Source organism: Malaya genurostris, chromosome 2 (assembly GCF_030247185.1).
Source record: "Malaya genurostris strain Urasoe2022 chromosome 2, Malgen_1.1, whole genome shotgun sequence".
Lineage (NCBI taxonomy): Eukaryota > Metazoa > Arthropoda > Insecta > Diptera > Culicidae > Malaya > Malaya genurostris.
The window spans coordinates 344,864,184-344,886,016 of NC_080571.1; the positions used below are offsets into that span (position 1 = coordinate 344,864,184).

The following is a 21,833-nucleotide window of genomic DNA, read 5'->3' on the forward strand; positions in this document are numbered from 1 at the left end:
CACCCTCCCGTATTTCTCTTAGAACTTTCCTTATTTTATGACCCTTCAGAAACCGTACGAGATTAGTTTTTATCGATCTGGCATTTGTTGAAAAATTTTTATTAGAAGGTTGACGGGGGTATGTGCAAAGTCTACGTAGTCTCATTATTTTTATTCACAATTACTATTCCAAATTTATTATTTATTGCGGAAATCAGTCAACCGAGCCAGAATTATTTTTTTATCAGCTGAGCAATTCCAGAAATGCTTAGCAGATCATCAGACTCGACCTTCTCCGATTTGGATGAAACTTTGCACATGGTTTCAGTATGGCAAACCATAAGTTTAGAACCGATTGAGAGGTCAATCCGACTCACGACTGAATTTTAAAAAGGGCGTATGTATTTTTGCATATCACGAAAATTACCTTTTTCAAATCGTTGTAACTCGGCAACGGTTATTTGTACAAAAATTGCGTTCAGGAAGAAGTTGTAGGGAATCGATTGGGCACTCTAAAAAAAATATGCACTGAAAAAATATTTTGATTTTTTTTCTCAATAATTACAAAATAATCCGAAAAAAAATAAATAAAAAAATCAGGGTTTTAATTTTTTAAAGCTGTTATTAAAACCTACAGATTGATGGCTATCCCCTCCGTGCCTTTTGAAAAATGAAGAAGTTACAGCTAAAACAGTTTACGGGTGCATGCAAATGATCAAGTTCTTCTTGTTGTAATTCGGAAACCGTTAATCGTACAAAAACGACGTCCAGGAAGAAGTTGTAGGGAATCAATAGGGCACTCTAAAAAATATACACTGAAAAATTTTTTTGATTTTTTTCTCAATAATTACAAAATAATCCGGACAAGTTAAATAAAAAAAAGCATGATTTTAATATTTTTCATAATTTTTATTTTAAAGCTGTTATTAAAACCTACAGATTGATAGCTATCCCGTGTTTTTGTACTGCGAGGCAGCTCCGTCAGACATAAATAAAACCTTAAATATAATTAAGAATTATTCATGTACATGTTATAATTGTAGATATAGCAAGCAAATAAAAAATTCAGGGAAATATAAAAAAAGTTGTTATAATTAAATATCCAAGTATCTCAAGAGCAGCTACTTTTAGAAGAAAGGATATCATGAACAAATTTATTGCCTTTAACATGTAGAATAATATTCTACTGTTTAAATGATTATCTTTCACCGAGAACTTGAAATTTCAAATATATCTGTAAATTTTTCTAGCTGTAACTTCTTCATTTTTCAAAAGGCACGGATTGGATAGCCATCAATCTGTAGGTTTTAATAACAGCTTTAAAATAAAAATTATCAAAAAAAATTAAAACCATGCTTTTTTTTATTTAACTTTTTCGGACTATTTTGTAATTATTGAGAAATTATCAAAAATCAAATAAATTTTTCGGTGTATATTTTTTTAGAGTGCCCAATCGATTCCCTACAACTTCTTCCTGAACGCCATTTTTGTACAATCGACGGTTTCCGAGTTACAACGAATTGAAAAAGGCAATGCAAAAATACATACGCCCTTTTTCTAAAATCAGTCGTGAGTCGGATTGACCTCTCAATCGGTTCAAAACTTATGGTTTGCCATACTGAATCCATGTGCAAAGTTTCATCCAATCATGATTTTGTCACTTTTTCGTCTACTCATTCCTGGAAGGCTCAGCTTAGTCAAGCAAGTCAGATTCGAAAAAAGTAAATGTGTAGCATTGTTGAAGTGCGAATTTGCGGAAAACATCGTTTCCTATTCGTTTGAGAATCATTGTATCTCATAACCGCTTTTGTATCAGTAATAACTGAGAATTGATGACACCTCCTGGTGAACTTTCAAATTTAACGATATAACTAAACTAACATTCAACATAAATATCTTGTTAGAAAACAAAATTCATCTCCACTACTTATTAAGTATATCTAGTAACATTAAGACTGTGAACCATCTCGCGAATTATTTTAACTTTAAGTTTAACATTTGACAATCGAGCAGTTTGTCGTTATCAAAAATAACACTGTTTTCAGTGCAAAATAAATTCAAAAAACTTTCAATCCGTCAAACTTTGAATTGTTTAGTTTTAACTAAACATTACCACTCTAAAAAAAATATTTTTCGATAGTTATTATTGTTAATTACGCCACACAATATGTAGTGTCGATGTTGGGCTTAGTACTGTCACGATATTCACGAAAGGTTAAAACAACTTTTGTTTTTAGTAACACATTTTCGTTCTTGCTTTATGGGTTTTACTGGATGATTTTTGTTTCAATCGTGTTCATGAATTTCCCCAGGGATACCATATAACTCAGTGAATGGAATCATGATGGCACTATTTGTCAATGAAAATAGATTTAAAAAAATTTATTTAATTTAATTTGAAATGAAAAATTCAATCTTCGAAAGAAAATTTTCTCGTAAAACTGTTGATTTTTGAGAACTCTAACTCCGAAAAATGGACTTAGATTGTAACTTGATCAATTGAAGAGGTAGGAAGATGACTTCTTCAGAAAAGTTGCTTAAAATAAAATGTACTACAATTTTGCTGTGGGGTACAATAATTTAATTAAATTCAATTAAGAAAGTTAGAATTCAGATTTAAATCCAAACATGGACCACCCTTATGATCTCTTACATCAAAAGATGCGCCAGTTGAAAACAAACAACTTTTGTGAAGACACTAACTACAAAAAAAAAATTTGATAGCGAAAATATTTTTGTCCCGCTAATTTCCCGTTTCGGGCCACTGTGCAATGGCTATGGAAATGTTTTTTTTTTCAGTATTCGCCAACAGAGTAGTCACCGCCAACTACGATGAAACTAGGTCAGTTCTTTCTATACCAGACGGGGTGAATTTCATAACGGCTTCTGGACAGCAGTTACCATTGGCTGTTTGGAATTTTATTATTTATGACCCTATTGAAAATGTGTGTTGATTATTCCGGTTTTGAAAAATTATTCCAGCATTGCGAGCTGATTTGAATCTTTTGAAAACTAGTCAGTGATTCATTCCACAACCATCAACCTAGTTTCACACAATGCAATCCAATCTCAACAGAAAATTCCAATCGGATTAAGACGAAAAAAAAATCCCGACATGAAGAAACCACACAAAATTCATCGATTCCGATAGCGGCTTGATCGGATTTCGGTTTCCTTTACATCAGGAATATGTGATCTCTTTCAAGCTACCTATTCGGCTTCAACAACCAAAAAACAAAAACCTGCAGGTGCCGCCAGCACATTATAAGCACGAGTGGCTTCCTTTCGAATTGCAATTGCGAATACACGAAAAGAAAAGAAAACCCAGAACGGAAATGCTGGTCGTAGTTTTTTTTTGGACGGCCGCTCCCTTTTTATTATGTTTATTATTATTTGTATTGGCTAGCGCTAAGGAAGATCTACGCGATGGAAAGATGGAGGCTCTGTATAGAAACAAAGAGAAAAAAAAATCTACTAGACCATGCATGACATCTACCGAACTAGTTAGCGCCGAACGGAAATCATATCTTTAAGACATACACAAAGGTAAGAAAAAATTGTCAGAAAGAAGACCAAGCCAAAAGATTGAAAAAATAAAACGCGAGATACGAAGAGAAGATTCCGAAAGGATTTGAAGTGAAACAGGATGAAGAAAAATAGATGACGAAACACGATAGCTAGATGATAGGAAACCACAGCAAAATACGCCCAGACGCCAGAGTAATGACAAAACTGATCATGGATAGTTTACCTTGGTCTTCTTAGTGATCGGGTAATGAACGGAGGATGCTCTGGTCCTATGATACATGCAAAGATGGTGTACCACTTACCTAAAATGAAGAAATGAAAAAGAAAGGAAAACACAAAATTAGCTTGAGTTGTTACTTTGTCTGAAATTAAGGATTAAGATTAAAATAAAAGATTTGCACTTATCAATGATTCAACTAAATCCGCATATCACTCATGTCAAGTGTATTCCAATTCAGCTCCCAACTATAAATAGACTCGAACGACGCGTTGGAAAAACACGTGAACTTACTTACGCTAGTTTGTGTGTGTGTGTGTGGGTGTCTGTTTCAAGTACACACTGCACAACTAGAGAAAAGAACTTGCAACAATGCATTGGAATCATGTGATATGCTTCACGTTGCGACACATTATTAATTATAGTCAAGAAAGCACGTCGTAACGCTGATATTTCGATCGGCAGCGGCATATCTGGGATTGTTCCGTGTCGTTCAGAAATAGCAATAATACCTTTATCGGTATTGCATTTATCGTTCCAGTACAGAATCAAAGCTAGCTCACTGCAAACGTGGCCATTTTCAATACAATTTATTACATCGGTGTTTCAATCTACGGATTGATAGAATGAAGCAGACAAGCAACCTTGTTAGCTATTCGCTGTGTCACAAGCTATTCAACTCGATCAAAATGAGAAAAAAAAGAATTAGAACGGTACAACGCGTATTTATTGTTGACTCTGAGCACCGACTGCTTTGATTTGGAAATATTTCTTATTTTGTGTAATCGCAAGCTTTGCTTCGCTACACCCATTAAAACCGCAGAAGCAGAAAACATTAGTTCGAGATGTTTTGTATTAAACAAGTTTTTCAATGGTTGCAGCAAATGTAAGCCAATCATTTGAAAGTTAGAACATTAGCCAATTATTGTTGCTCTCCAGAATATTGGATTAGCATAAAAAAACAAAAACATATTCAGGGTTGTTACGGAAAATTTTTAAAATCAAAACGCGTGAAATTCGCGCGAAATCGAAAACTAAAACGCGCGATATTTGAGCGAAGCGTTAGACAACTATTTTTATGCAGGTGTTACTTTCCGCAGAACTTTAAAATCCACTTGAATATCATCTATAAATCTGCATAAGTTTGTCATATAAACATAAGAAATAAGTCCGCATACAACACGTCACTTCGAGAAACCCCATGAAAACGATTTTATTTTTATTCTCCGTCTTTTTTGATGTCCTAAGTTAATTAATACTCTCCGATGTACGGAAAATGTCACAGTAAAAATAAAAATGCTTGCAATTGTGATTTTGAAAGAAGCCAAACATTTTTTTTGCTTCAACATCTTCGTGCTCGGCAAACAGTTTCTTCTTGGTAAGAAGAATTTTTAGGTAGACCACATCAGGATGATTTGATTTACGCTTTTTAAAATCATTTTCAATTGTAATAGCGCCTTCTTCTGTTGTCCGATTTTACTCTGAAAGTCTTTCTTTTCCTCCTCATATTTTATTCTTTTATTTGGATCAGGAAAAAGCCCACTGGAATTAGTTTCTGGCAAACTTGTTCTCCAACAGGCATAAAACCTCCTCATCTTTTGCATCAATAGATTAAAATCATCCAAATGCGAAATTTCCTTAAATCTAGTGCTTCCATAGTAACTAAATCTAATGAGACAGTAACATAAGAAACGATTTCTTGATAACATTACGTGATGAATGAAAGTCGAAAGAACTGAAACATTTGTTAAATATGCGGCACATGCTAGCAATGGGCTCGTTATATCCATAATTAGTTCTAACATAGTGAATCAGAAGAAAAAAAAATAGGAAAATTACGACGTCGAATGTCAAAGCTCTATGTGCTCTTTAAAATTTAACTTTGTTTGCAGAACACCCAGATCCTTAACAGACGATGCGCGTTCGAGAACAGTTTGCGGAAAATTACAATCGAACTTGAATACAGACTTTTTGCTACTAAAAGAGATGACGGAGCATTTAGTGGCATTTAAACCATGTTGGAATATGAAAGTCATCGGCGAACGATAGTTTTATACACTTGATCGAAAAATGTAGATCGTTGATATACAATAAAATTATGAACGGTCCAAGGCGACTTCCTTGCGGAACTCCAGAGGTAACAGCACATGGTGAGGTTGTGAGGCTCCTATTTTCACTATCGTTTCATTACTAGTTAGATATGATCGAAGCCAATTAAAAAATGATTCGTATAAGCCCAGTCTACTTAACTTAGAGATTCAAATTTGATGATTGATTTCGTCGAACGCAGCAGGGGGAGTTGAAAGCTTTGGCATGAATCCAAGCTGAGTCTCAAATATGTAGTCAGAGCAACTATGTGCTATAAAATCCAGAACTATAATTTTAAACAGCTTCGATACAGCGCACAAAACAGCAATTCCACGATAATTGGATACTGTACCCTTGTTCACTTAGGATTTCTTACATATTTCAGGTGGAGTTCCAGAACGTAAAGAACAATTGAAAATGTCGTATAGTGGAACCAAGAAACTATTAGAACAATTTCTTATCACCACGGGTGGAATCCCAGAACCTCTTTGTTTCTTTTCTTAGCATACTTCGCTTTGCAAGCCTGTCGTGCAAATTTTGCTTTAAGAATGCGATTTCGATTCAAAAAATCCTGGTACCGGCAATCGATTTTTACCCGTGCATATATCGAAAAGTTTTTGTAATTCCTGGTAACAGCTCTGTTGAAAGAGCAACTAGCATTACTCGAGATCGAAGAACATAGATTCGAAATTTGTCCACTGAAGAAAACATTTGCTAGAACCGCTATCTAGTAAATTTTAGTTGAAAATTCACCTATTCGGCCAGCTCAACCAATTGCTGGAATGTTCGCCCATCTTTAATTTTTTAGAGTTTTATAAAACTCACAAGCTTCAAGAATATGTTTTGTTCGAACAAATGATTCACAAATGTGGAATGATGGTTTTTTGAAATTCGCACGAAATCCGCACCATTGCATCAAAACCTGAATTTATCATTACATCTTGGTGGAAAAATATACTGTACAAGATGAGCAACGGCTTCAAAAGTGTTATTCGAACTCTGTTCCGTCGAAAAGAACCACTTGTTATTGAATTGCAGAACTGAAAAGCAATTGTACAGGCACAGGTGGTTGATCCATAAAACAACAAAAACGTCCATCAATTAGTTATACCTAATAGTAAATTGAAATTACGTGAGATAGCTGAGACCGTAAAGATATCTTAAGCATGAACATTTGAACATCGGAAAGCTCTTTTCAATGTGGGTGCCGCGTTTACTCACAGTAAATCAAAAGCAAACAGCGTGTTGATGATTCAGAGTAGTGCTTGATCATGTTTACAAATGATAAATCAGATTTTTTTTGCGTCGACATATGATAATGGATGAAACATGGATCCATCACATGGATCACTCCGGAATCAAAACAAGTATCATCTTAGTGGGTTGCAGTCGGTGAACCTCGTCCGAAGCATCTAAAGGCACAAAAGTCAGCGGGGAAAGTTGTGGCTTTAGTATTACAGGATGCACATGGTATAATCTTCATCGATTATCTTAAGAAAGGAAATACAATCAATAGCGAGTACTACATAGCGTAGTTGGATCGTTTAAATGCTGAAATCAAGATATAAAGCTTGCTTCAGATAGAATTGGAGCAAAGACAATTGCCTGTATTTCGGTTATTTATTATTGAATTCAAGATCTTTTTTCATGCAAATGTAGCGTTTTCTTCATACTTTTAAGAAAAAATACGGATAAAAATATTCGTCGCGGTTTCGAAGGAATTTTTGAATTTTTCCTGTAACACGGCTCATTAGGCGGCGCACACCTTCTTCGTCCATCGGTTTAGCTATCTTATTCCACCAGGACGTCATCTGATTGATGTCTTTCACAAACCTTTCCCTTTGCCTTGAGTCTCCTCTTCATGATTGCCCAGTATTTCTCAATAGGACGGAACTGGGGACAGTTGGGTGGGTTAAGATTTTTCGGAACAAACTGGACCCCTTTCTCTGCTGTAATGACAGCTTGCCAAATCTGGCCAAAACATTACGGGATGGTCGTGGGATCGACTGAACGGCAAAATTCGTGTTTAGAGACACTCCTTTTTGTATGGTTCCGATGTCATTGTCTTATTTGTAACGAAAACTTTCGTTTTTTTTGCCCCAGTTGCAAATGCCCTGCCAAATCATAAATTTTCTTGCAAATTTGTCGGCAAAAACAAATTTAAATTTGGCTGGAACATCCCCCCGAGCCGTTGCCAAGTAAAATTTTTGACCTGGGATTTGCCCGAAGTCAGCCTTGACATAGGTTTCATCGTCGACACCCGTCGAACTTGGTCAGCACATAGTTTCCGAGTACGAATTTTGATCACACTATCCTGTTTTATGGTCCGATTTGGCTGTTTGCTAGCTCGATACGACTTGATTCTTTTCCGGAGTCGAGTTCTCCTCACGGTACCATGGGCAGCACCGAATTTTCTGGCCAAATCACGGTCCGACAGATTAGGATTACTTATAATCGTCTTCAAAATCTTACCACGCAGTTTCCGGTCGACAGTTCCACTCCGACAATTGGCTTGAGGCTTCCGAATCGTCGTCAATGTTTTCTTATACCGTTTGATAACGCGCCATACGGTATTTCTGGGCAATTTCAACTGTTTAGCTAGCCTAGATGCAAACCACAATGAATTTTCCAAATAACTGTGCACAATTTTTTTCCCTTCTTTTGGCTTCCATGTTGATTGTTTACAAAGTACATTCGATTTGCGGAATGTCAAAAATCATACGTGAAACTGACAAAATTCCCGACACGTGGGCGCCAAGAACTTCCAAATCCGTCCACCAGGAGCGCCACAATGTGAGCAAAAGTTGTGTGGAATTTCCGAAGAGAGAATCGCAAGTTGACAACATACTAGGTTGCAATATTTAAAAACCCTTGCGTGGAGCATTCACAGATATTTTCATAGACAAAACTTATACAAAGGTTATATGCACATAGTTAGAATAAGCGGCAATAGTAAAATGATTCTATCGCAATCATCAACTGCTTGTATAGAATCGGATCACGAAACGAGAATAAACGACGGTTTGTTGCTTCAGAGAGAATCCTCACAGCAGCGTGCTAACCTTTGATTCTCGGACAGGTCATCGAGAGAAATTCGCTCTCGCACTGGTGTCCATTCTATGTTAAATGAACAATGCCGGTTTTTTGTTGCTGCGATGATATCCGTCTCTCTTTGATGGCACTGATTGAATCGTGTGAAGAGTTACTAGAGAGCGTTCTTTGATACGATAAAAGTCATCCTGGTTGTAGCTTGTTGCTTATATTTAGAGAGTTTTCTCTCTTCCTGAGAGCCCAATCTGCTTCCTTAAGTACAACAAGGACTCCATTTGCTTTACACTACTCCAAAACATCTTTGGCGTAGTGAAAAGATGCCGAATCAAACCAGAATAGCGAGACAGTGTTCTGGCTGCGTAGAAATGGTAACAATCGCTTCTTTAGGCATTCTTCACGGTATATTTTCTTGTTTAGCGTTTCGTTAGTGATGAAACTTTTGCTTGTTCCGACCACAGCTGCATATTGCCTGCCAAACGAAATACTTTTTGGAAAACTTGGATTTTTTTCATCTTTAATGCTCCTCTACGCCGTTCCGTTGCATGACAGTATAAAAAGACATTCCAAAGATACAGGGTGATATGTACCAAAAATAGGAAAATATATGCACTCACTTCTCTCGGAGATGACTGAATCGATTTTCACAACCTTAGATTCAAATGAAAGGTAACCTGATATTAAATTTTACTTGGATCCGACTTCCGGTTTCGGATTTCCAGGGTAATATGTGAAATTTAAGGAAACAATGGGCACGCAATTTTCTCGGAAATAGCTAAAACCAATTTTTACTAACTAACAGTGTTTTCGTTTTCAACGGTGGCACTATACCGGTGGAAGGTTGGAAAGAATGCCTTGATTAGAGCGAGTATAGTCGTTGCTACACCACACTAGTGCAGCGCTAAAAACAAGAAAGGCATAAGATTCAAACGAAAGGTCTTGAAGTTATTAAAAAAAAATTCTACAACATTTCATCAACATCCGACTTCCGGTTTCGGAACTAGAGCGCGATAAGTGGAAAATTTTTAATTTCATGAGTATTTTTTTACAAACAATGGCAAAAACAGGTACAAATCCCATAAAACCGACTGATCATTTCTTTTAGTTTTCTGAACTTTTTAGTTTGTGGGCTTATAAACCTAATTCAGCACTACTGGTCCCCCATTCCCTGTTCCGGAAGCATCGAATGTAGTGAAGAATAACTCTAAATGGAGAACTCACTCTAATTTCAGTGCGGCGAATGTTTCACTCTTGTTAAGAAGTGTATCGAAAATAAGCTATCTACATACATTTGCGTTGTACGCATGTATTTGTGATGGTTTTTATGCTCCGATCACAGCAAACTGTGTGTTTGGCTGTCAGCTTTCGTTTGTTTACTTGTTTGTGCGGTTGAAATTCTGCATTTTCAAAATGTCGCCTTTTGAAAAGGAAGTGAAAATTAAGGTTCTGGACACATGGCAAAGAGAGAAGGGTATGACTATGCAAAAATTGGCGAAGCGATTTGGAATTCATCATGCCAGTGTTAAAACCATCATTAATAAGTTTGGGGAACACTATTCTTTGGAGGAAAAAAGAGGCAGTAAATCCGGTTCTTCCAACTTTTGCAGTATCCGGATGTTTCTTTTTTGATGGACGATGAGACTTATGTAAAAAAGGACTCAAAAACCCTTCCAGGTCCACAATACTTTACTGTCGTCATTGGGGAGGATGTGAGTGATGCGGACAGGTCGATTCAAGTGGAGAAATTCGGTCGAAAGGTACAGGTATGGCAAGCAATATGTTCTTGTGGTTTGAAGTCAACTATTAATGCAGAAATCTATCGATCTGAGTGTCTCCAGAAGAGATTGCTACCTTTTTATAAGAAGCATAGCACACCTCCACTGTTTTGGCCGGATTTAGCGTCGGCTCACTATGCCAAAATCACTCTCAATTGACTTGCGGGAAAGGGTATAAATTTCATTGAGAAGAATATCAATCCACCAAATTGCCCTTAGCTTCGACCCATCGAACGTTACTGGGCAATCGTGAAGAGGGTCTACAAGAAGACTGGTAAGGCAGTTGGGAACATACAGGAGTTCAAAAAAATGTGGGCTCATGCGTCCAAAAAAAGGCGATGCAACACTTGTCCGGTACTTGATGAAGAGCGTTCGATCAAAAGTTCGAAAATTCGTGAAGGAATAGCTTAAATTTGATCCGGTTTTCATTATGCTCAAGTTTAACCTCGTACAATAAAGGATCAATTTATAGTTTGAATAAAATATCGTTTTGTATCATAATTTGAAAGGAAAATTTGTGGATAGCTTATTTTCGATACACTCCTTACTACGTATACGATGTCAGTAAAAGAACACACGGAAGTTAACTAGGTACAGTAAATTAGCCGGAAGCAAACGCATTCAGGTCCCCCAGTGAAGCATTGAGTAGACGCAAAATGCCTATCGCTCATACGACGGGAACAAATTCTGCTTAGTCACGATAAATTTTTGCGAACATAATTTATCCTCAAGCACACTGATCTCGAGAGACCAGTTTAAGTTTCATGATAAGTAGTTTGAGGGAAAAAAAATTCAAGTTTGCTCATGACATCATTTATTTGGTTTGTTCATCGCGAAGGAATTCCTAATTGTCCAGTTCTTGATAACTTTTCGACAATTCAATTCAAAACATATTTGTAACTAGCGTATTTAAAATCGTATCGAATAACTGTACCGCAGTGCTCTCCACGGTAAGAGCCCGATAACTCGGGAACTCACCAGTTTACCAGTGACCTCATTACCTCACAAACAACGTGCACACAAATTTCCAATGCTCTCAAGCCGACAGCTGGGCCGACTACAAACACGCTGCGGTGGTCCATCGGTGGAACGAACGGACGTGAATTCCACCAGCCGGTTTTCATCAGACGCGAAGGGGTTTCGTATTTTCATACACATCTCGAATTTCATCTGCGAACGTCTTTATTTTTATTTTAATCATCGTCTCATCACGGTTCTACGTTTAGTCGAAGAGCAACTTCAGCAACTGATGGAAATTCGTTACGGTAGCAGACACTTGCATGTGGTGTTCGAAAATGGATAGGAAAAGTCCATCCCACACGGTATGATTGCGATTCCCGGTCCGAAGCCGAAGGGATATGAAATATGCACATGATGAAAAGTGACGCTTCGTCGCTCTGACAGTTCTGTTCAAACCTGATGAGACGCGCGTTCGCCGCCTCCTTGGATGAAGTGGTTTCCATCAGAACGGAATGTACGTGACTTTTTTTTTCGCGGAACAACGCGTTCTTCGCTCTCCGGATCCCCGGGAATGAGGACAACGCACTTCGGTAGATTAAAGTGGTGCAGTGTGCAGTATGCGATTTCCGGAGTGATCCTTCCGGGGCCCGCGTCTCCTTCGAAGTGATGCATTTGTGTTATTGACAATTTGCATAATGGCGGCGATAAGGGATGGAGTATCTACTCACTTCACGGGACGCTTATCCGAAGTTTACCCATTGCTACACGTCTGCTGCAGGGAGTTGAATGAGTCCGGATGTATTTTATCATGTTGTGGAGGTGAGGATTGACTTCCCCTCGAAGTAAACTCAAAACTTTATCTCTAGTGTTTGTTTGCCTGCAGTCACCCCTAGTATTATACTGCAGTTTTCGGCTTTACATCCTTTGATTCCTCTATTCTTTTGAATAATAACAATCAGTGAAGTAGTGGAAAGCGAGTCTTCTACAGAGAAAAGTTTTTTTCCTTTTGATCCATCGAGATCCTTCGAAATCCGAAATGACTATTCATTATGTATTCAAAGAAAATTTACACATTAAATTCAATTACCTTGTACAGCAGAAAGCATAATTACTCTAGCAAACTGTGCACAGTTTCCCATGTCATTCCAGTGCTGACAAAAAAGTTTTCGCACCACGAAAACTACTCGAGTTGTGCGTGGTTTAACGCCATAACTTACCTTCCGAGGGACTACAGAGCCTAACAGCTGTGTGGGAAACCCCGTGCTTATTTTGCCATCCAAGGTAAAACTGGCTGTTTAAAAATTCATATATTTATGTTATGAGAGGCTGGCTGGCTGGCGCTATGTTGTTTTTCTCGGTTTGTGGACCCGACACTGGTAGTAATTAGTTAATTTGAATTGTTAACAGTTCTAAGACACACTACCCTGACTGAAATACCGAAAGAAGCGCCTCGACCAATAAATGTTAACCGCATAATTATTCCTAGCTATTATTGGTCTATGATTTATGGCTTTGGCGCTTCGGATTAGGACCGATGGGTAAATAAAAGTGTTTACGAAAGGTTTTACCTTTTTTTTCTCCGTCTCTATCTTTCTTTCGTAGCCTTGGGTTCATTTTCGGCTTGCAAAAGATAAGCAGCTTCCCTATCCGTTAGTGCAATTTACACACATTGAAAGCAGCTGCTGCTGCCAATGCAACAAAGGATACTTAACAGGAAAGTCACAGCTGTTTTATAGAAAGTTTTTATGGAGCCTTATCGAACTCAATTTTTGGTGATAGTGGCATTTTACGTTTTAGTTTGCGCACGGGGCGATGAACAAGTTTCATTCAACCGTACCCGGAGTCGGAAAGCCGACAACGAGAGACCAACGATAAATTGGCAGCACCCAAGGGGAAAAGATAATTTATCTCGGTGAAAAGTCGGACATCGGATGACCAAAAACCGAGATCAGGCTGCTATAGGAATGCAGATGCTGACAGGCGTAGTTTTGCGTAATCGCCCCTGGGGAGCTCTGTGTGAAGAGTGTATGTTTTTTTTATCAGCAGTCCGCCGGGGGTCTATTGTTTCGAACAATAACCAATTTCGGTGAAAATTGAGCAGTTTTTTTTCCTAAGTTTAATTATCTCCGCCGTGCCTTAATGGAGAGAGGGGAAACATAGTTTAACCAAAATGATGTGATTAGTTTTCTTCACTTTCATATTCTGATGCGACTGCATTGTAAATAAAATTAGTTTACTAGCTGTGACGAAATGTTACGGCTACTGGTTGATCGTTAGAAAATGAATTAATGAAGTGTTACGTGCTGTTTTAATACATTATTCCACTTAATGTTTGTCAATGTTCGTTCCACAGGCTCGGCAATTTGAAACACTCGACTTCATTATTTTATGTGATAGTGTAATTTGATTATGTTATTGAAAAATCTTGTTGTACTACATTCTACTCCGGCCACAGTCATACAGTTTTAGAATCAGTCATTTAGCTGGAGCGTGAATAACAATTCCGTTTTTTATTATGACAGTTTCCAGTTTTGTGACGAATAATGGTGCGGATAGTTATTTCAATATGAGGAAAACAGCCTCCGAAAGTCATCCTGTTTTTGGTGGAAGCAGATGGTGCGCTTGTTTTAGCTAAGCGACCGTATTGGAAGTGATTAGCATGGCTTAAAAGCGACAATTTTCTTTTGGATCACGCCCAACGAACAACGAGCCGGACTGAGACCAAAGTTTGAAGATACAGAATTTGAGGAATTGCTCGATCAAGACCCGTCGCAAACGCAAGAAGAACTTGCAAAATCGCTCGAAACGTTGAAAAGCAATGGGAATTGCTTGGGATTCAAAAGGTAGGCAATTGGGTGCCGTATGAATTGAAACCAAGGGACACCGAACTTATTTACGTGCGTACAACTGCTTCAACGGTATAACTAACGCTCGGATTTTTTCTTCTTGAAATACAGTACATTTTACAGAAAAACAAAAAAAATGCAGTACATCGGCTTCAAAAAACAGTACGTTTTACAGTACACATTTGCGACTTCAATCGCCGTGACGTCATCAATATTCTGATTTAACGTGTTCTTTCTTTTTTGGTGGAGACATTTCTTTTCTGTTGTAAATCAACGCACTTTGAACTAGAATAAACAATGAACAGACCAAAGATACCAGGTAAAAATTTTAAATATCTTCAGATAGGGTTGCAAAAGTCTGTATATCCGAAAAAAAAATCTGCAGATAGCAAGTATGTCTTTATTTCTCTATAAAGTGTGATACGCTAAATTGACAGGAACAGAATATGACGAAAAGTAGAGCGACAATTTTTTTGACATTTCCATTCGTTATGTTGCAGAGATGCCATTTATACAGACCTGTATTATACAGATTATAACATGCGCATACAGATTTCATACAGAATACAGATTTCCTAAACTTAATACAGATTTATACAGATTTCACAAAAAATTGGAGTTCGAGACGAGAAAAAAGTTTCGTAATCAATGGGCAAATCACAAACTGATCGGAAAACCTTGAAATGGTGTTGGTATTTGAAGTTGAGCGCTTAGATCCCACATCAACGAAATTGTGTTTTGTTGATTCTGATTGTTGATGAAAATTTGCCAACATTTAATTTCGTCGTATATTATTGAATTTCTCATTACAAAACCAACAAATGTTGGAATAACATTATACATATATACAGATTTTTCATTCAACGTAATACAGATTTTCTATGAAAATATCTGGCATCTCTGTTATGTTGTCATGAACAATACTATCGTCTCACAAAAAGGGCCAAGCTATAAATGACAGATTCTCTTTGTTTATTTGGCGACTCGCAAAATACCAGATTGATTTAATATTTGACGATTATTAACACTTCCCATTAGTCTCAAGCAAAATCCTTAATCTTTCGAATATTATCAGAAACTGAGAAAATTTCTATAAAAGCGCAGCAATAATTAAAAAGAACGTAAACAAAGAGAAGCTCTCATTTGAAAATATGCCCTTCTGTCGTGGAACGATCGAATTCACCGTTCTCTGTGTTCAGAGATGCTAGATTCACAGATGAATCCCTGGCTGTTTGCATATATTTATATTCGCTATGTGATTGTGATATGCGTTGACATCAAATTGTATGAGATATTATCAATTATCAAGTATATCCGCATATCACTTGATATCAGGTATTATTTTTTATTACCACGGAACATAAACTATTTTCGGTACACCAAAATTCAAAGCGTCAAAGGAATAAAATTATGTATTTATTTATCTCTGTTTGAAAAAACAGTACTTTTGAATGGCAAAATACAGTACAAAGAAAAATACAGTACATTTTAGAGTGAAAAACAGTACGCAGTATTTGGGTCCAAAATACAGTACAATACTGTAAAATACAGTACGGATCCGAGCCTTAGGTATAACAGAAACGGTTTTTTTCCGACGTATTGTTATTGGCGATGAAAAGTGAGTCCGCGGATTTCGGACTGTTATGCGAATTTTCAAAGTTATCGGGTTTTCTTGTTTTATTCCGATTTTTTTAAGTCAACTCTCTGACACGTAGAATTTTTTTAGATCATCCAGATTTCGACGTTTCATGCATTTCCACATTTAGCATCGACGAAAAAAAATCGATTTCGGAAATCTCCAAATTTCGTTTTTTTTTTTCGCCCAAAGTCTCAAAGTCGTTTTTTTTTTGAATAATTTTTTGAGATTACACCAGATCTGGACGTTTCAGGCAAGATCTGCCCAGAAGACAACAGGATCCTTGTGGCTTCGAATCATGGGGTAGAAGTGGTTTTCATAAACATTCCTTGATGTATATTTCGCTGTTCATTGAAGCAGTGGTGATGAAGGGTTTCGAAATCTTACCGCAGCTACAAATTGCTTGCCAGACCATAACTTTCTTACCAAATTATTCGACTTCAATCGACGTCTCGGACTGGTTTAGCACTTGCCCTTCTCGCACCGTTTAATATTGTGGTCCCGTCAAGCATTTGTAATCGAGTTTCACGTAGGTTTCGTCGTCCATGATTATACAATTCATATTTCTAGGTAGAATCGTATTGTACAGCTTTCGAAACCCTCGGCCTGATCTATGCTTCTTGTTTCGGGCTACGTTTTGATTGTTCCTGCTTCTTATAGGTTCGAAGATTCAAACGTTCTTAGCACGAAGAACATTTGACTTCGAAGTGCCCACTTTTTTGGCCACATCCCGAACTGAAACCTTTTTTTTGTTTTTGATCGAACGCCTTCAGTATACGTTTATCCAACTGAGGGTTAGCATGACCGTTTATTCGACCCGTTTTCGGTTTATCCTCAAAGGTGTTATCCTCACCGAACTTCCTGACTGCATTTCGCACGGCTTTTTCACTTACTGCTTCCATTTTTGCTATCTTTCTCAGTGACAGTCCGCGTTCTGTGCACCATTTGTACACAATTTTTCGACGTTGTTCTGCTGAAAGTCCACGCATTTCGAAACAAACTAATGAAAACGAATAAACAACTGCGCAAGTGGTTAGAGAAGATTGTAAACAACAGGGCGCAGCCATAAAAATTGACAGATTCTGAACCATTGCGAAATGGCAGCGGTTTTTGGTTAGAGGTTTGTTCTTAACAAAAATAAACATGGTTCAAAATTATTCACTTCTTTTTCTGTGTATTATATTTTCTGAAGACTTATTTTGTAGTGTTTGACACACTTAAATTTTAGATGAAAAAGGTAAAATATGACATAAAATTTTCGGCTCATTCGAATAAATCTTTCAAACTAAAAGAATCAGAAATTAAAAGCCCACTCAAACTTCCTTGTTAGCAATTTCCAAAGCGTCTTTAAAAAAAACCACTTATCACTTCCCGACGGTGATTGAATTGTGCTGTTTCGTATATTCTACAGCAGCAGATGCTTGAAGTGCCCGTGAGGAATGTGTTTACAACCCCGGCACGATGATAGACTATAAATATATTCAACAACCAATAAAACTCCAATTATAATTCCATAAGAGCGATAAGCCCGGATCACCGGAAATCAACCTTAAGGTCAAATAACGCTTATCTCGGAAGAAAAAAAAACAGTTCGTTCGAACAATTCAGTTACTCAACTAGCTCTTTGACGCACTGACCATCACAATGTTGCAGAAAGTCTATGCCCATTCATTCCCACGGGTTTTGCTTGTTTTATCAAACATTTTTTCGTAGTGAACAACCAAAATTCAAAGAAGAAGCCTATGCTCGTTTCTGTGTGTGTGTGTGTTTAAGGTCCACAAACGTACATGAATGGGTTTGATTCATTGAGGTACCTCTCCTGAAAGGTAATAAGAAATCTGAAGAGAAGAAAAAAAAAGATGAACCGACCGGGATTCAGAAGAATTCAAACTGAGGTCCCGACAACATGCTAGCCGGGCTTCCTTCTTTTTTGTTCGCTCATCAATTCGTCTCGGTCTCGGTGTGTGTGTGTGTGTGCGTGTTCACACTTGAGATCGGTTCGATTCTCGACCTGACCTGCCGTCCTCGGTGATTGTTTCCCATCATAGATGAGGTGTTGATCTTTTTTTTTGTTTCGGTCTGATCTTGAAACATCTGCCAACCGATCATATGACGATCATACGCGCCAGAATGGAAAAAAAGAAAAATCCAGTTCAGTGGCTTGTTAAATAATTGTACATTTTTTTGACCATTTCAGGTAGCTTGCTTTTCGATGCACCGCCGAACCAATGCAATCTCGCATATTTCGCTCCGGTCACTCAGGGACAAAACAGCGGGTTGACCATATGCCCATATGTCGATCCTCTGATCGGTACAAACATGGAGCAGATCATCAGCTCAGCAGCCATTGCATTGGCGGATTAGGTAAGGTGGCCGATGTTTTCAGTGGAGGCACGAAGCACAGCGGAAAAACACGAAGGCTTAAGGCATTGTGACATTGAATCTCGGCTCATGTTCGGCGAGTTCGCATCTGCTGACGACGATGGGACCCAAACATGGGTTCGAAGTGGCGTGAGCCACACCCAACCCGTTACTGTAGTACCCTGTGCCACGTAGGTCAGGGCACAGACAGAAAAAAAGCGAAAGTCACCACCTTCAGCATCATCATCGAGGTGCGTGCATGTGTTATCAAAAATGTTTATTTATAGTGGTCTGAATAAAAGAAAAAAAAGTGAAAGACTCCGCCGCCGCTTAAGGTCACACTTTCCTTTCCGAGGTGTGTGTAGAAAAGCGATTTCGTTGATTTGTTAAAATTGCAAAACCGGTTCCGTCAGGCCTGGGTGAGGCTGAAATGTCCATCAAACACGACACCAGCGGGGTCGTATATGGGCTTTTAGTCGCTTACTGGAGAGGATTATTATACTGCAGTCGAAAGTGTGGAACCAATTTGGTTTCCGAAGCAACCGGCAGCCTAAATAAGGTATATTTCAATTAGGAAACGTTTTCACGTTTGCTTAAGATAAAAGTTTATTTTTAGAAGCTATCTAGGGAATCCCCGACCCAGTTGCGTTCAGCTTGTCTATATGAATACTGTAGTACTTGTTTCGCAATCTGATTCACAAAATGCACCACCCTCCGGCTGACTGACCTGTTAAAATTTCAATGTTTTGCTCTGCCACGTCAGCATCTGTCACAGCAGCCGGAGAGACGACGATATCAGGGCGGCTAGTCATGAATAGGCGGCCATCGGCCATCGGAAACGAAAAAAGGGAAACGTATGACGTTCCTATTTCAGGCCTCGCTAGTCGGCCTCGACGGTTTGCGAGGAGGTATGTGCTGATAAGCGAACCGACCGAGCTTATGCTTGCGACTGAGTTCCGGTCGGTCGTCTGACGCGTCCTGATGCTTGTCGTCCACAGCCCCGCAGACCGGTTCAAATGCCGGCCATTTGCGTGCATTGATAAGGATGAACTGGTTGGAATGTATTTAATATTTATGTTTGCTTTTCACCCGTAGAATTTGCTACTGGTCCTAATTTGTGTCCATACGGTAGTCCCATTCTGTACGATTCGCTTCATAGGTTAAATTCTATGAGCAAAGATTCATCATTAAGTGTGTCATAACTATTCAGGAATCAGAATCCTAACCCCACCTATAGAATAGTGACTGTACCGTTCTGCTTAAAAAACTATAAGTGACTATATTCCATTTGAAATTACACTCTAATATTGTGAAAACTAATTCGATACTATACATTAAACAACCACTTTGACACAATAGTAATTTTGTTTCACCGTTACATACTTCCGATTGCGTGAAAACAATTAATAACATTCGTAATTTTTCCTGTCATGTCAGTTTCTCCAAAAACTGTACCATGATTATCACTTTAAAGAAGAATCCACTGCGAAGGCAAGACCAATAAATGTTGAACTGCTTGGTGACATAATAGTTCAGCATAAACGGTTATGCTCTGCCGTGTCGAAGACGAAACGTAACGAAAATCAATAAATTTGCTCCTTGCTAGACGAAAGGTCAGAAGTAACGTTTCTCTGAATAGTTAGACTTGAAGTTTTACGAATACCATTAATTTTTTTAGCTGTAACTTCTTCATTTAAAAAAAACACACTACTTAACTTTACGGCAAAAGATGTTTTTTTTTATTTAAAAGATATTTTATTCAGGCCTATTTGCGTACAAGCTTTACGTAGCCGATTTAGCTGAGTTTTTGGATAAAATTTTTTTTTGTATTGGATCTCGTTGTCACCCTTTTTCTAGGGGGAGAGGAGCTTCCATTTTCCTCCTGCGAGGATTGAGGGGCAGTTTGTTCGTGGTTCGTCTCGTCATCCATTGCCGTGGTATTGTTGTTGATTTCGTTGCTGTTGTTGGTGACTGTCACAGGTGTACTGGGGTTGCTTGGGGTTGGTGTGAAGGAAGCACCGTTGTCCTTTGGTGTGGTGGTCTCCTTGTCCAGTTCATCACATGGCTTACCGTAGTGAACAGCTTTTTGGCAATATTGACATGTGGCCATCTGATTGTCATAGGTAACAAGTGATTTGCACGGAATTCTTGTTTGCTGACCGAAAGTCGCATAAGATGGTATAGGCCTCCTCAAGCGCATGCGTAACAAACGTACGCCGTTTAGAATGCCGGGGAAAAATTCTTCCACTTCTCTTTTTCGATAGAGAGAATCTCTCTATATTGGGACATAGTTTTGCGAATATAAGGACCGATGACGCTTGGGGGAAGATCATGCACACGCACTTCTATAGCACTATCTTCCATATATACCGGAATGTTGTACTTGATATTTTCATGCTCCAAATAGTGCACATTATTATTGTCTTTAGCGAATTGAATTGCATCCAACTCCTTATAGAACTGGATATAAACAACATTATTGGTCTTATTGCATTGAAGTAAATGCACACGTTTAATGTCAAGATGCATTCGCTCCTTAAGCAAACCTTCAAGTTCTCGTATCGAAGGTCGAATTTTGCACTGTCTGAAGTCAACAATAATTGTGTTCTTTCGTACCGGCGGTAGCTTTTGTTCGTTTGGTTGATTCAATTCGAGATCGTTCTATTGTTCACTACACAATACTGTACTTGATTTCTTCTGTCCCGAACGTAAGCGGTTTTGTTTTATCGACTGACTTGGATGAGATGAGAAAGCGAACTAAAAGATGATTTTCATAACTAGCTTGAAATAAAAATATTATTTCGTAGAATAATTACTATTAGGATGTACGGCTTGTACGGAGCCAAACTTTCTACTGCCCATTGAACTGACCTAGTCGTCACGATTTATATCCGGAATAATATATTCGACTATCCAATCAGGAGCAAGCGAAAACCCGCTGAATTCTCATTATCCTTCTCCAACAGGCATAACACCTTCTTCTCTTTTATGTCCGAATGATACACATCTTGAAGTTATCCTAAATTAAGCTACAATTCTATCTCTATACGATTTAAAGACTGCCCCAGAAAGTATGGACGCAACCAAAAGCCGTTGCCATTTCGCAATGGATCAGAATCTGTCAATTTTTATGGCTGCTTCCGGTTGTTTACACTCTTCTCTAACCACTTGTGCAGTTGTTTATTCGTTTTCATTAGCTTGTTTCGAAATGCGTGGACTTTCAGCAGAACAACGTCGAAAAATTGTGTACAAATGGAGCACATAACGCGGACTGTCCCTGATAAAGATGGCGAAAATGGAAGGAGTAAGTGAAAAAGCCGTGCGAAATGCAATCAGGAAGTTCGGTGAGGATAACACCTAAGGATAAACCGAAAACGGGTCGAAAAAAAGGTCCT

General features: G+C 38.2%; 1 protein-coding gene across 2 annotated transcripts in view; it reads right to left on the reverse strand.

Annotated features, from left to right (window-relative positions):
- LOC131431937 (signal-induced proliferation-associated 1-like protein 1) overlaps nucleotides 1-21,833 on the reverse strand; it is a 202,678-nt gene that overhangs the window by 153,532 nt on the left and 27,313 nt on the right. Inside the window, exon 3 of one of the 2 annotated variants that reach the window (XM_058597912.1) lies at nucleotides 3,731-3,809. The exons of the other annotated variant lie outside the window; for it this stretch is intronic. Coding sequence (XP_058453895.1) covers nucleotides 3,731-3,787 — 57 coding nt within the window. The 5' untranslated portion in view covers nucleotides 3,788-3,809. The remainder of the gene's footprint in view (nucleotides 1-3,730; nucleotides 3,810-21,833) is intronic. 2 annotated transcript variants of the gene reach the window in all.